Source organism: Ochlerotatus camptorhynchus, unplaced genomic scaffold (assembly GCF_037179485.1).
Source record: "Ochlerotatus camptorhynchus isolate MF236.1 unplaced genomic scaffold, CSIRO-AGI_Acam_v1.1 ptg000293l, whole genome shotgun sequence".
NCBI classification, from domain to species: Eukaryota; Metazoa; Arthropoda; class Insecta; order Diptera; family Culicidae; genus Ochlerotatus; species Ochlerotatus camptorhynchus.
The window spans coordinates 1-15,382 of NW_027040782.1; the positions used below are offsets into that span (position 1 = coordinate 1).

Here is a 15,382-nt window from a genome sequence, read left to right on the forward strand (position 1 = left end):
TAATGCACCACCAACGCAGAGTGCGCCACGCGAGTTCGAGAAGAAACGTCAACCAAACCGTTTGTTTACATCAGAATAAGTATTTTCCGAACTTGAACGTCTGTTCTCTGTGGTCCAACTTCCACCAGAAACTTGTGTAAAGATAAGTGCGAACGTCGCTGTTACGTAGCGCTAGCATCCCCTGATTTCCTCTATAAATTTTTCCACTTTCGACCAATTTGGTGCTAGTATCGATAAATTATCTGTTGAAAATTTCCACTCGGCGCTACCGTCACTTAGTTTTTAGTGTAAGTTTTGCAACGCCAGCGCCATCATGTTGACAAAGAGGGTTTTTAAGTGGGGAGGTCGCCATTAGTGGCGCTTAAGTCGAATAGGAATCTTTACACAAGTTATTAGAGAGCTCAATGTCTGTTCTCTGTGCTTTAATGTAAATGGGAAGGGCAGTATTAGTTGTACTAGGGGTAAGACCCTAGGTCCGCCTAATTAGCGATTGACACGGGATATGCACATAATAATTACAATCTCAACGATGTTGGTGTTGTAGCAATTAATTTAATAACGGCTTAATTCTAACAGCTTAACTACAAAGAAAATAATCCGGCCACCCTGACTAGAACAACACATAGGGCAGTAATTCTTCTCACATTTCTTGCAATGGTTTCAAACCAAGTAGTTTCATTCCGTGATGAAGAACTTTTCGAGAAGAGTTGAACAATTTCAGCCTTTGTATTCGTTTTTCCTTTGACGATTCATTTTTCACATTTAGAGTTTGAATGCATCGGTTTGTCGCATTACTGTAATTCGAAAAAAAAAATATGAGGAACAGCATTAGAACACCGCAATCATCGAAACCCCCCCAACCAACTCACCATAAACCAAACAGATAGTTAACGAGAATGCACGCTTCCTGTTTTTCGGCTGCTTCCGTCAGTGCAGCATCATAATTAGCTAATTCGCAGATAAGATTTAACGCTTCAACTTCCGGAAGCAACTCCGGATTGCAGGTGCCATGATCTAGGCATTCATCGGCATTTTTCTCCAAGCTCCATAACCGACAATGAGTGTACTGCAGCTTAATGCCGCAATCGCCGTCCGTCTGTAGAGCTTTGTCCCAGTTGAACTCGTAGTCTCGCATCCGGCGTTGTTTCAGATCATTCACAATCACGGCCGTCGTACCGAGAATGGCGGTAATGTCTGGATTATCGGCAACATCAATTTTGGTGGCTAAATAAATAAAAAAAAACAAGTAATTACCACTTCATGTGAGTAAATAATAAAATTCAAACTACTGGTCTTGTTAATCTGTTTGTGCCTCATCAGATTTTCGGCTTCGTCCAGAATGTCCTTGAGAAATACAGCATTGCCTTTCCTGGTGCTCATGCCGTGTACCCGTCCGAACTTAACGTGACTAATGTCGGAAGCGTACGGTAGGTCTAACTGCTGGGCTATGGACAGCAGCGCTGCAAAATGATCAGTTTGTGAATTGTCCACCACGTATATGGCCTTGCTGAACTGGAAACGCTCGTAACGATCAATCAACGCGGCCACATCTCGTGTCAGGTATAAAGTGGACCCGTCGCTTTTCACTATCGGCACATTACGATTTCCGACCTGAATATGAACAAAACAAAAGATCAAGGAATGCGAACGATGACGATGAAGGTAGCTCATGCCTTAACGATTTTTCTACCGTCGTCTTGCGGGAACAGCGAACCGTTGCTTTGCAAAAGTGACACCACATGGGCAATGTCGTTGATGCCGTACTGTGATTCCCAGTGGAAGTGGTCGAACGATATTCCTAATCTTTGATACACATTTCTCAGCTCATCCACTGTGTACGAACGAAATTTATCCCAAGCATCCAAATCAGAAAACCTGCCTTGTTCCATGTCCGAGAAAATTTCCCTAGCCCTTAGCTGGAGTTTCTCGTCGTCCGTGGCCTTTTTGTACGCGTAAACGTAAGCTTCATACAACATCTCGATCGGGTTCCTCTTGATATCCTCTTCGGTAAGCCCCTTCAGGTCCACACCAAGTTTCAGATAACCAAACTGTGTGCCCCAATCACCGAGGTAGTTAAGTTTTACCACATCGTGGCCCAGGTGGTCGTAGATGTTGGCGAGAAAGTTCCCAATGATAGCCGACCGCAAGTGTCCGGCATGGAACGGTTTGGCAATGTTCGGAGAACTGAATTCGATCAACGTTTTCGGTGAATCTGCGTGCCTTCGTTTGCCAACGGAGATATCGTTGATGGTATTTTCGATGAATTCGTTACGACACAATCGTAGGATTAACTTTTTCCTCCTTCCTTCGTTAGCTATCCGGACATGATTAATGCGAGGTTCAGCGGTGCTAAATGCTACTGACAGTGATTTAGGGCAATTTAAATGGTCAGCAGCAGCGTTAACCGGTACATGTACTTCTGGATCTAGTGTTTCCTTCGAGACGTGATAGGATACCCGTGTGGCGTTCGGATTACTGCCGATGACCTGTGCAAGCTGAACAGATCAAAATATAAATGATAATTAAATGGTGAATGAAATAATGCCTATTTACCTTGCTGTAAAGTAACTTTCTGTAACTGGATGTCATTGTTGTGCAAAGAACGTTTGTAATTAAAGTGTATCGTTACCGGCACTGGATACCGTGTGATTATAAAAAATTACATCGAGAAAACATGCACAACACTCGCAAAATTTACGTTCTTTTGTTTTCTATTGAACTGTCACTGGAAATACACGGCTAAACAAAACAACCCAACGGTTGAGTTCTTTAACCCTAAATGCAGTGGTAACACTGAAGCAAAACTTCCATCGCCATTGACGAGTGCACGGATGGATTTGAGTTCACTCACTCGACAAAAAGTGACACAACAGCGGGGCCCTGTTTACTAAAAATGAACACATGAATAATGCTCTCGTAACATTTCAAAAGGGCCTATCAACTTTTGTAAATAATTTGCTAGGTCCTTTTCACGAGAACCGAAGTACGCCCACGCAAACCAAGAGCACTATCGGGAAGGGGAGCATTTCCTCTGCACGATGGTGTTGTTAGTTTACGTGAGCGTATTCGGTTCGCGCGAAAAAGGTTTAACAAGTTTTATGTACACAAGTTGATAGACCCGTTTCAAATGTTACGTGAGTATTATTCATGTGTTCATTTTTAGTAAACAGGGCCCCGCTGTTGTGTCACTTTTTGTCGAGTGAGTGAACTCAAATCCATCCGTGCACTCGTCAATTGGTGACATCCTTTAAGGCTCTGAACCATTCACTGAGGCAAATAGACTTAAGAATTTCATAAGACTCGACTTATGAACGACAAATATGAATTTCATAAATGCGACTTATGAAAGATTTTTATCTAACATAACGTAGCTCTTATACGCCTTTAGCCATTCTATTTTTCTTAAGCGTTGAAAGACGAGTGGTCAACACACGAGCTCCGTAATCTCAACGTTCATGGTTCGGTTCCAGTCTGCTCCGATTTATTATTTTTTTTGTTAACATTATTTTTCATAACGCAAATCAATGCAATTCATACTGATTTCTTGTGGCTAAAATTCATAAGTGTTTCTTATGGAATTCTTACGTTCTTTTGCTTGCGTGTTTGGTGGATTATTTTAGCTTTTTGTTAAAATTTGACAGATGGAAAGTTATCGATTAACCCTCCTAGACAATAAGTTAAATTTTGACAACTTTGGCTAAGTTCTTCTCGAAAACCGGTCGATCAAAAGCACAGGGATTTTCGAACATAGAAAATTACTTTCGAAATGTCACTTTTAACTACGAGTTAAATTTAACTCGGCAAATAGTTCACAGCCTGAATTTAATTAGATGTCCGCATAAACGCAAACCATAACTTGACCTTATCTAAAATGGTTAAAAATTGTTTATAATCTCTGCTAAACTTTAACTGAAATGGTTATGGATCTTTACATGAACGTATAGTGATAAAGTTTTAACCATATGTATTATGTTTTTTTGGAAGTGACTCTTACAAATAATGGGTTGTTTAAGAATCATTACAATTCCAAATTCTTGTTTTCTTCATACATTTTCGGAAAGACAACTATATTAGAACCTTTTACATATAGTTTGAGAGCTTTAATGGTGATGGTTTTGGTAGTCGGTAAGGTCCATGAAACGGGTAATGAGATAGCGGACTCATTGGCTAAGGTGGGCGCTATGGAAGGCGATATTTTTGAGCGACAAATCGCCTTCAACGAATTTTTCTCCATTGCTCGTCAGCAAGTCCTCATCAGTTGGCAACAAAAATGGAATGATGGTGAATTGGGAAGATGGTTACATTCTATTCTCCCACAGGTGTCGAACAAACCATGGTTCAAAGGGTTGGACATGAGCCGCGACTTTATACGCGTTATATCAAGGCTTATGTCCAATCACTGCTCGTTAGACTCGCACTTCTATCGAATTGGGCTCTCAGGCAGCAATTTATGTGCGTGTGGCAGTGGTTATCACGATATCGAGCATGTTGTTTGGTCATGTACCTTACACCGTGTTGCCAGATCTGAGTTATCCACATCCCTCAGGGCCCGAGGAAAACAACCCGCGATACCCGTTAGAGATGTCTTGGCGAGCCGCGACCTCGACTATTTGAATTTAATTTATGTGTTTTTAAAACGGATAGATTTGAGGATTTAGTAGTTAGTGTCATCTTGTGTTCTCCCAAGTTGTTAGTTGCCCATCGGTGTACCCCCATGTTTGTCTTTTTCATCAGAGTGTCGCCTAGTTCCAGATCAAGAGCACATTGCTCTACAAACCTTGTTACCCCTAACCTCGAGATAGCCGCAAGTAATCGGCCCCCGCTTTACTAACGTTAGTTTTAAGTAATTTTGTTGTCTAAACAATGAATATCGGCTCCGCAAAGCTACAGCAAATGAGCCTGGAAAAATAAACGAATTATTAAAAAAAAGGTCCATGAATGGTTTTATAACATCGATCAACTTAATGTAGAATATATCGCGACCAGGCAACCAATTCGTGATATATAGCGAGGGGGACGACTCTATCTACGATGCAGAAAAGATTGTGTTTTGCTGTGGCTAGCTGCGCGCACGCTGAGTAGATAGAAAGAAGATTGATGACGATTCTGAAGATTTCCTGCAAAAAGATGATGCGCGATGCAAGTAGATGCGAGAAATGAAAGAAGATTTTTAGAAGATTTATTCGCTAGTGTGAGATTTGTTGAGCATCTAGACTTGAGATTTAGATGTGTCGCCCCCCTCGATATATAGTTATGGACATGCCGATGCTCTACCCACGTCCACCAACCAACCGACCGTGGCCTAGACGCTGACTCAACAACATCCCCGTATTCGACTCCATGCACGAGGCACCTGGCGACAAGAATCAGCATATCACACCACATGGATGGAAACAGGCCAACGCTTACTCGACAATGCACTTTGGACACCGAAGAATTCGATGACCAGCAATTGTCAACATAGCAGTTGACGATCGGTTACCACCCAGAGGAGTTTTGCTGAGACAGCAGGAACAACAAACAAAACCAGTTGCAGAGGCAGGAGCGAGCTTAGTTTTTGTTAGGTTCTAGTTGAGAAGAGTTGTTGTTCAGATTTAGTGTTAAAAGTTAAATGTAATTACCTTTAAGGGAATAAAGATAATTATTTTTTTATGTTGCCAAGAATTATCCTGGCATAAGTGGCGCAGTCGTTCGGAGCACTCTACAGTGCAGTGTAATTGGCTAGTTTTGATAGACTCTAGTGCAGTGAATGCCTGACCCGTGGTGAATTCGTGAACCGGAGAAAAATCGAAAATTAGTGTCGGACTAACGACAGCGGACGTGCCGGTTAGTAAGCCAAAGTGACGTGATATTGGATAGTGCGGTACAGGAAAACTAGTGAATGTAAAAACCCGATCCGTGGTTAGAGCAGAAACAGTGACCTTCATCCCAGCTACGAAGATACACAAACGAAGTCTTACGCCATCCCTCAACCCGTAGGTGACTTGGGACGCCCGTTCCAAGAAGCTGTGTTGGTGGTTTTCAAACCTTTGAGAGTGCGACCGTAAGTAATTTAATTTAATTTACCCCTTTCATGAGCAAATTTAATCCGTTGCCAAAAATGGAAAATCAAATGATTGACCTGCAAACAGTGTACAACAACATGCTTAGCATGGAACAGAGGCTAAATGCTCTGCAAGTAGAAAACAATAATTTGCGTGCAAATCAAAACATGCAACAGAATGCTCCACAACAAGCATCTGACATTTTTCGGATCCCAGATCCGATCAAATCATTGCCCAGCTTTGACGGCAAGAAAAAACAAGCTTCGGCATGGGTCCAGACCGTAAGGCGAACCCTCGAAATGTTTAGAAATCGTGTTCCAGCAGAAACACTTTCGATGTATGAACAATGCATCATAAATAAAGTTGAAGGCGATGCCAGAGACACATTATGCTCAAATGGCAACCCTCAAACATTTGAAGAAGCAGCATCAATACTGCTTGGTAGCTTCGGCGACAGAAATACTATCGCCACCTACCAAACTCAAATATGGAATATGAAGATGACAGATTCTCTTCATAATTACTATCGAAAATCAAAAGAAATTATGGTAAATATAAAATCCTTCGCTAAGGAAAACGAAATTTACAGAACCAAATGGAATGCAATAAACGAGTTCATAGAACAGGAATGTTTAGCTGCATTTATTAATGGCTTACATAAACCTTATTTTGGTTATGCACAAACTGCACAACCAGAAAACTTGGAAGCAGCGTACGCCTTCCTCTGCCGTTTTCAGTGCGCTGAACAAACTAAGAAACAGACAAACCAATTGCCGAATTCAACACACCCCCAATATACAAATAAAAATCACAATTTCAGGCAAAATAAACCGTTTGTCAATCCACAACAAAAGTCAGACAGATCCAAAATAACCCCCCATCTCTAAGGTCAAGGCAAGGAAAACTGTTTAATCACGACTCAGAACCCGTAGAAGAAAATCTAGAAAATCAAGAGCAGGAAAATTCGGACTCTGAATCTGAGTACGAGACAAATTTTCAAATAGATATTCACAACAAACCATCGAAATGAATGCTATAAACGCAAGATTAAAACAATACGAATCAATTATTGCAAAATTAGAAGAGAACCTCAATATTATAGAATTAGTTACCATTCTTAAACAAAAACAGGTTCAATCTCATTCCATTCTTGAAAACTTGACAACAAAATCAAAAAGAACAAAAAGATCGCTTAACTTTTTAGGATCTACCATAAAAATGATTACTGGAAACTTAGACAACGAAGATTTGTTGCAAATTGAAAATCAGTTGGAAACATTGAAAAATTCTAATAATGTACTTATTACTGAAAACAACGAACAGGTTAAGATAAATGAACTATTTGAGAGTAGAATGAATAATCTAACTAAAATGGCTTATAGACAGACTAGGGAAATAGAAAGTATCATAAAACAAAATATTTTAGGCTTAGATAGGGCAGTAGATTGGAAACATGTACTGCATGTACACAACATTATATTCAACATCGACATGGTTCAACATCAGCTGACAACAATTTTCGAATCCATACAATTGGGTTCTTTAAGGGTATTGAGGTAAATGCATATTCGTAATCTGCATTAAAAATAGAACCCAAACCCAAATTTTCATCAATTTTGGTACACTGGAACTATTTTAAATAAGAACGATTACATTTGCAAAAATCACCTTATTAGCACCCCTCGGTGTCACTTTGTATGGGAGTGAGCTGTCAGTTTGTCAGTTTAGTGCCAAACAGTAAAGTTATTATTTTGCTTTAAATCTTGATTTAAAAATCGAGATGAATGTGTGTGGGCTCGAAAAAAATATCGCTGTGTTCAGAAAACGAACCTCTTTCAGATAATATATAAAAACCGTTATTTTTTTTTTTCTAAAATCAAGAACCCAATTATCGAGACAGGGTGTCATATCGAAAGCCTTATTACAACTGTTGGCGCCAAAGACGACGAGCTGGCCACCCTGATCACGGACGTTCCTGAAGGGTGTAACGCAACGGTCGAAGCTGTCAGTGTCAGCGAGTAAGCGTCTGGCAACACGATCGAAGGAGCGGACTTCCGGAAAAAGGAGAATAAAAGGCAGTGCAAGCAAGCAGTGAACACGCAAGATTTTGCTACAAATAAAATTTGTTTTCCTATTACTACAATAATTAAACTATATTGAGCTAAAGTAGGGATAAAGGTAACTTGTTTATAACTAAAATTTCCTTATGTAGACTAAAATTAATTGCCTTAAAAATATTGATTCCTAGTTCAGTGAGACCTAACCTAACTTAACCTAAATTCGGATAAAAGGCCCTAGATCACGAAAGGCCACTGATTAGTAAGTACTGTTGAAGAATTATATAAACTTAAACTAATTGTAACCCTCCGTAGCTTTGAAGCTGTAACGATAATAAAACCGCTATCAAAATCAGTGCGGGCCTTTTTAATCCGACCGACGCAACAATCTTCAAAGTAATCACCACGAGGTGATTTGAATTGAGTCAGCAAAAACTTTTACCACCATGGAGGAGGAATCGAATTGTGCGGTATGCAACCATCCGGATAGCGCGGGGGACATGGTCCAGTGCGACCAATGCGATGCATGGCAGCATTTTACGTGCGCCGGAGTGGATGGCAGCATAATGAACCAGCCGTGGGTGTGTGGAAAATGCGACGCAAAAAACAATGATGACGCGTCGTCAACGAACAGTGTGTCTAGTCGGTACAGTTCGGTGTCGGTGTTTTCCGATAGCCTCACCCAGCTGATGGAACGGCAGAAACTGGAACGAGCTCGGGCAGAGCTGGAGCTGAAACGTAAACATTTGGACGAGCAGCAACGATTGCTCGATAGAGCACTAGCAGCGCAGCAGACTGACGGTCACAGTAGCAGTGTTTTCGCTCGTGGCCTCAACGAATCGCTTGTTTTGCCGTCACGCACGATGGGCAAACCTTCCAGCGCGGTGCCGCAATCAGCAGCAGCAGCAGAAAATGTACGTCGTAAAGTGACTCGAAAAGATGCACCTGCCGAATCGTCGCTCGTTACACCAATGGTGTCGATTCCTGGGGAAGGGTCGCCAGCTGTGGAAAACGATTCTCAAAATGCTCTGCGAGAGCTGAAGATGCGAGTAGTGCAGTGTGAAGCCAAAGGAAAGCCAACACCTGAGCAACTTTCCGCCCTGCAGGCGCAGTTGGAGGCCTGCCGAAATCTGCTTGCAGGATTCCAGTCCAGTGTGGATAACCCAGTAGCCAGTCAGCCGAGATTGGAAAAGCAAACCGGTGCCATCCCAAAAGCATCCCGGACAGTGCCAACCGGTCCAGAAGGGAAGCGGTTCCGAGCAGAACGAACCGATGCTGTCGAAGAGGCAGCGGGAGGTAAACCATCAAGCATCTACTGGCCAGTAGGAATCCCGGTAAGCCAAACAGGCTTGCCGCCGGTAAGTGGAACATTCGGATCGACCGAAATTGATCCGAACCAAATGGAAAACTCAGGTAAGCGTCATGCCTTGAACTTGTCAGACAGACATGCAAACGAAATAGCCTCCCACAATCGCCCCACGACCAAAATAAATGAAAATACCCGCGAGCAGCAGCGTAACGACGCGCGCCCGGGATGTTTCGGTGTGTCTTTTGAAAATTCCCGTGAGCAGCAGCGATATCTTGACGCGCGCCCGGGTGCAATGACTCCCTTGACTATGTCCTACAGTGAAAACGAACCAAAATTTGTCCTAGAGCAGTCGCGTTTTCCTCCCGCGCGCTCGGGTGAATTAAATGAATTGTCTGTCCCCTCTCGTCCGTTTATCAATGTGCCCCGGAACCACGATGCTTCACCTCGAGTTACTAGTGGTCCAAAGCAGCAGCAGCTAGCAGCGCGGCAGTCCCTGGCCAAGGAGCTTCCTCGTTTCTCCGGTGATCCTGCGGACTGGCCTATATTTATTTCGAACTACCGCTATACTACCGAAGCGTGCGGTTTCAACGATGGAGAAAACATGCTCCGCCTGCAGCGGTGCTTGTCTGGGCCAGCATTGGAGACAGTTCGTAGCCGATTGGTGCTACCAGCAGCAGTACCTCAAGTGATTGAAACCCTACGTATGCGTTATGGTCGCCCAGAATTACTGATCAACGCATTGCTCCGCAAGGTGCGAGACATCCCAGCTCCAAGGTCCGATCGGTTGGAAGGATTAATCGATTTCGGGATGGCCGTTCAAGCGTTATGTGATCACATCGAAGCAGCGGATGAACAGGCTCACCTTTCAAACCCGTCGTTACTGCAGGAACTGGTGGCGAAACTTCCCGCCGATCAGAAAATGATGTGGGCGGGCTACAAACGAGGGTTCCAACACGTCGACCTGAAAACGTTCGGCGACTATATGGCATCGGTGGTGCAAGATGCATCTAGTGTGGTGACATTTGAACCCGATGGCAGAAAAAACAGTTCTCGTGATCGTCCGAAGAACAAGGGATTTGTGAATTCCCATTCGACGCAAAACCAGGGGACGTCAAGAGATTCAGCGAGTGAGCCGACAGCGAAACAATTCAACTGTGCATACTGCAACAAAGCTGAACATCGAGTGCGTGACTGCGAGGCGTTTATGGCGTTGAATGTGGATGATCGTTGGAGGAAAATTCGAGAGTTGGATTTGTGCCATACTTGCCTGTTCAACCACGGAAGGAGAGCCTGTCGAACTCAGAAGATCTGTGACGTAAACGGATGCCAGTTCCGGCACCATCCACTTCTTCATTCATCAAGAAGATCTCCGAAGGCATCGACCTCTTCGGTTGAGGTTGCGGAGAACCACACTCACTGCAATTCGAACTCGTCTACACTGTTTCGGATCATCCCTGTGACTGTTCACGGAAAGACCCGTTCGATCAACACTTTCGCCTTCCTCGATGAGGGTTCGGACTTAACTTTGGTGGAGAGTGATTTGGCTGAATCATTGGGCGTTACAGGCAGCCCACAACCTCTATGCCTCCGATGGACTGGCAACACTACGCGGATGGAGAAGGTTTCGCAGCGAATTTCTATCGAGATTGCTGGCATGGGACAAACTAAACGGCAAAAGCTCAGTAACGCGAGAACAGTGCAAAGCCTCAGTCTTCCGTATCAAAGCTTCAGCGCGGAAGAAGCCGTGAAACAACATGCGCATTTGAAGGATATTCCCATCAGCAGCTACGAGAATGCAAAGCCAAAAATTCTCATTGGTGTCGACAACCTTCGTTTAGCGGTTCCGCTGAAGACTAAAGAGGGCGATGGAACTGGTCCTGTGGCGGTAAAAACCAGGCTGGGCTGGTGTGTATACGGTCCACGCCGGAACAACGAAAATGAATCCCACAACTTTCACATCTGCAAGTGCAATTGCGATGAGGATCTTCATGAGACCATCAAAGAGTTCTTTGCCGTAGAGGGAGCTGGAGTGCAGCAAGCGGACGTTCCGTTATCGAAAGAGGATGAACGAGCGTTAACCATAATGGAAGCTACAACCCGGCGAACGGAGAATCACTTTGAAACGGGGCTGTTATGGAAGGAAGACGAGTTCGAATTTCCTAACAGCTATAACATGGCTCTGCGCAGACTAGAATGCCTCGAGCGCCGAATGGAACGTGATCCGGTCCTGAAGGAGAACCTCCACAGAAAAATCGAAGAATACGAAGAGAAGGGCTACGCGCACAAGGCTACGAAGGAGGAGTTGGATGCGGCTGATCCTAGGAGGATATGGTACCTTCCGATTGGAGCGGTTATGAACGCCAAGAAACCGGGAAAAATTCGAATCATTTGGGACGCCGCTGCAAAGGTGGACGGCGTATCACTGAACAGTGCTCTTCTCAAGGGACCTGATCAACTATCTTCTCTTCCGGCTATTCTATTTAACTTCCGACAGTACAACGTGGCAGTGAGTTCGGATATCAAGGAGATGTTCCACCAAGTTGGAATTCTGAAACATGACAAACACTCTCAGCGCTTCCTGTGGAGGTCCAGTCCGTCAGAAGAACCCGTCATCTATCTGATGGATGTCGCTACATTCGGGAGCACTTGTTCGCCAGCATCAGCGCAATTTGTCAAGAATCGGAATGCCGAATTGTACGCTGAGCTATATCCTGAAGCAGCAAAAGCGATTATCTATGATCACCTAGCGATTACCTAGCGAGTTTCAGCACCGAAGAGGAAGCAGCGAAGGTGGCGAGTGACGTGCGTTACGTTCACGGCAATGGAGGATTCCAGTTACACAACTGGCGGTCGAACAGTAGCGTCGTACTGGATCAGCTAGGTGAAGTGCAGCACGAACCAGCTAAGCAGATCAACCTGATCGATGGATCGAAAACTGAAAGAGTGCTCGGTATGCTATGGAGTCCGTCAACGGATGAGCTCAGTTTCTCCACCCAGATGAGTGACGAGGTGCAAACGCTGATGAGCACAGCAACGCGGCCGACAAAGAGACAGGTCTTACGCTGCGTTATGACACTATTTGATCCTCTTGGATTGCTCTCGCCGTTCGTCATCCACGGAAAGGTGTTGATACAGGATCTGTGGCGAGAAGGAACTGGATGGGACGAACGAATCAGCGACGAAGCCTACGCAAAGTGGCAGAGGTGGGTACAAATGATCGAGTACATTGCCGAAGTCCGAATTCCCAGATGCTACTTCCCTCATGCCACTCGAAGGACCTATCAAGGCGCAGAAATGCACGTTTTCATGGACGCTAGTGAGGTAGCTTATTCTTGCGCAATTTACCTGCGCATTTTTAGCGAAACAAGTGATCCGCAATGCTGTCTGATTGCCGCCAAATCCAAGGTCGCTCCATTGAAGCCATGGTCTATCCCTAGATTGGAATTGCAGGCATGCGTTTTGGGAGTGCGATGGTCAAAGTTTGTTCGAGAAAATCATGATGTGTCTGTGTCGAAGGTAATCTATTGGACGGATTCCAGAACTGCGCTAGCCTGGATTAAATCCGATCCGCGTAACTATATACAGTTCGTTTCCTGCAGAGTGGGCGAGATACTGGAGCACACCACAGCGAGTGAGTGGCGGTGGGTACCTTCAAAGTGTAATCCCGCGGACGAAGCGACGAAATGGGGAAGCGGACCTTACTTCGACCACGAGAGCAAATGGTTCCACGGACCAACCTTTCTAAAAGTTCCCGAAGAAGAATGGCCCCGCTCCAAGGAAGCGACATCGACAACCACGGAAGAAATGCGTGCATCAGTCCTGCACCATTGCTCCTTCGAACCAATCATAGACTTTAACCGTTTCTCCTCCTGGGACAGATTGCAACGTGTGACAGCTTATGTTCTACGGTTTCTGCACAATGCGACCGGCAAACTGCCGAGGTTCACAGGACATCTGCAACAGTCAGAATTACAGGTAGCCGAAGAGATCATACTCAAACTGGTGCAGCGAGAAACCTATCCGGATGAAGTTGCAGCACTGTCAAGCAAACTGCCCAATGAAAGCGGTCAGAAGGTCATCGGGAAATCCAGCGCTATCTATTCGCTAATGCCGATTATGGATAAGCAAGGCTTGCTTCGAGAACAGGGTCGTATTGGAGCCGCCAAGGACGTTTCTTACAACGCGCGTCATCCAGTGATCCTTCCGAATAAACATCGAGTCACAGAGCTTCTGGTGCATCGATACCATCGCTACTACCGTCATGGAAACTCTGAAACGGTAGTGAATGAAGTGCGCCAGCGGTACGCGGTTCCAAGGCTGCGGGTGGTCGTTAAGAAGGTGAGTCGCGATTGCATACCCTGCAAAATTCATCGGGCTCGACCAGCAGTTCCTTCGATGGCACCGCTCCCTCAAGCTCGCCTAGCCCATCATGAACGAGCCTTCACTTACACCGGAGTGGATTATTTCGGACCGCTGCTTGTGAAGCTGGGAAGATCTACTGTCAAACGCTGGGTTGCACTGTTCACATGCCTGACCGTACGGGCCGTACATCTAGAGATTGCGTATGCACTATCGACGGAGTCGTTCATCTCATGCGTCCGTCGATTTGTAGGCCATCGCGGACCACCAGCCGAGTTTTTTAGTGATAACGGCACAAACTTTCAGGGAGCCGAACGTGTACTACAACATCAGATAAGCCAGGGACTGTCCGAAAAGTTTACCAGTGCCAACACCAAGTGGACCTTCATCCCGCCAGGAGCACCACATATGGGCGGAGCGTGGGAACGCCTAGTACGATCCGTAAAATCTGCCATGGGAGAAGCGTACTCCGAGGGGAAGCTTGACGACGAGGGGCTCCAGACATTGGTCGTGGAGGTTGAAATGATTGTGAATTCAAGGCCTCTGACGTACTTGCCACTTGAGTCCGAGGAAGCAGAGGCCCTAACACCGAACCATTTCCTGCTGCTAAGCTCAAACGGGGAGAAGCAGCAAGACAATTTGGAAGAAACTGTTTCGCAAACATTTAGCCATTTGGCCCGCGGTCAACTCCTGGGTGTTTCCTGGAAGTTGATTCAGCAGCAGCTGGATACATTCTGGAAGCGATGGTTAGTGGAGTATTTGCCGGTAATCCGTCGGCAACCGAAGTGGTTCGACGAAGTGCGACCGTTGGAGCCAGGCGATTTGGTGATGGTGGCAGAACCGACGAAGCGGAATGGATGGGAGCGTGGGCGAATCATTAGGATGATCCCGGGAGCAGGTGGTCGAAACCGACAAGCTGTCGTCAGGATCGGCACGAAGACGCCAGTGCGGCCGGTATCTCGGTTGGCATTGCTCGACGTGAAGGAGAATGGTGGAGTTCCGGAGAGCTCCGGACTATACCCGGGGGAGACTGTTGGCGCCAAAGACGACGAGCTGGCCACCCTGATCACGGACGTTCCTGAAGGGTGTAACGCAACGGTCGAAGCTGTCAGTGTCAGCGAGTAAGCGTCTGGCAACACGATCGAAGGAGCGGACTTCCGGAAAAAGGAGAATAAAAGGCAGTGCAAGCAAGCAGTGAACACGCAAGATTTTGCTACAAATAAAATTTGTTTTCCTATTACTACAATAATTAAACTATATTGAGCTAAAGTAGGGATAAAGGTAACTTGTTTATAACTAAAATTTCCTTATGTAGACTAAAATTAATTGCCTTAAAAATATTGATTCCTAGTTCAGTGAGACCTAACCTAACTTAACCTAAATTCGGATAAAAGGCCCTAGATCACGAAAGGCCACTGATTAGTAAGTACTGTTGAAGAATTATATAAACTTAAACTAATTGTAACCCTCCGTAGCTTTGAAGCTGTAACGATAATAAAACCGCTATCAAAATCAGTGCGGGCCTTTTTAATCCGACCGACGCAACAACAACCTTCCGAATTGGATTTTGCTACACAACTTTTGGAATCACAAGGCATAACGATTGAAAGCTA

At 44.9% G+C, this 15,382-nt stretch overlaps 1 protein-coding gene across 1 annotated transcript; it reads right to left on the reverse strand.

Annotated features, from left to right (window-relative positions):
• Positions 1 to 559: 559 nt before the first annotated feature.
• Positions 560 to 2,673, reverse strand: ArgRS-m (arginyl-tRNA synthetase, mitochondrial). The gene is made up of 5 exons (XM_065228556.1): positions 2,554 to 2,673; positions 1,674 to 2,495; positions 1,290 to 1,611; positions 870 to 1,224; positions 560 to 794 (listed from the first exon to the last, which is right to left on the reverse strand). Exons 1-5 carry the CDS (start codon positions 2,587 to 2,589, stop codon positions 641 to 643), a joined length of 1,689 nt encoding a protein of 562 aa, XP_065084628.1. The 5' UTR covers positions 2,590 to 2,673; the 3' UTR covers positions 560 to 640.
• Between the last annotated feature and the right edge of the window lie 12,709 nt (positions 2,674 to 15,382).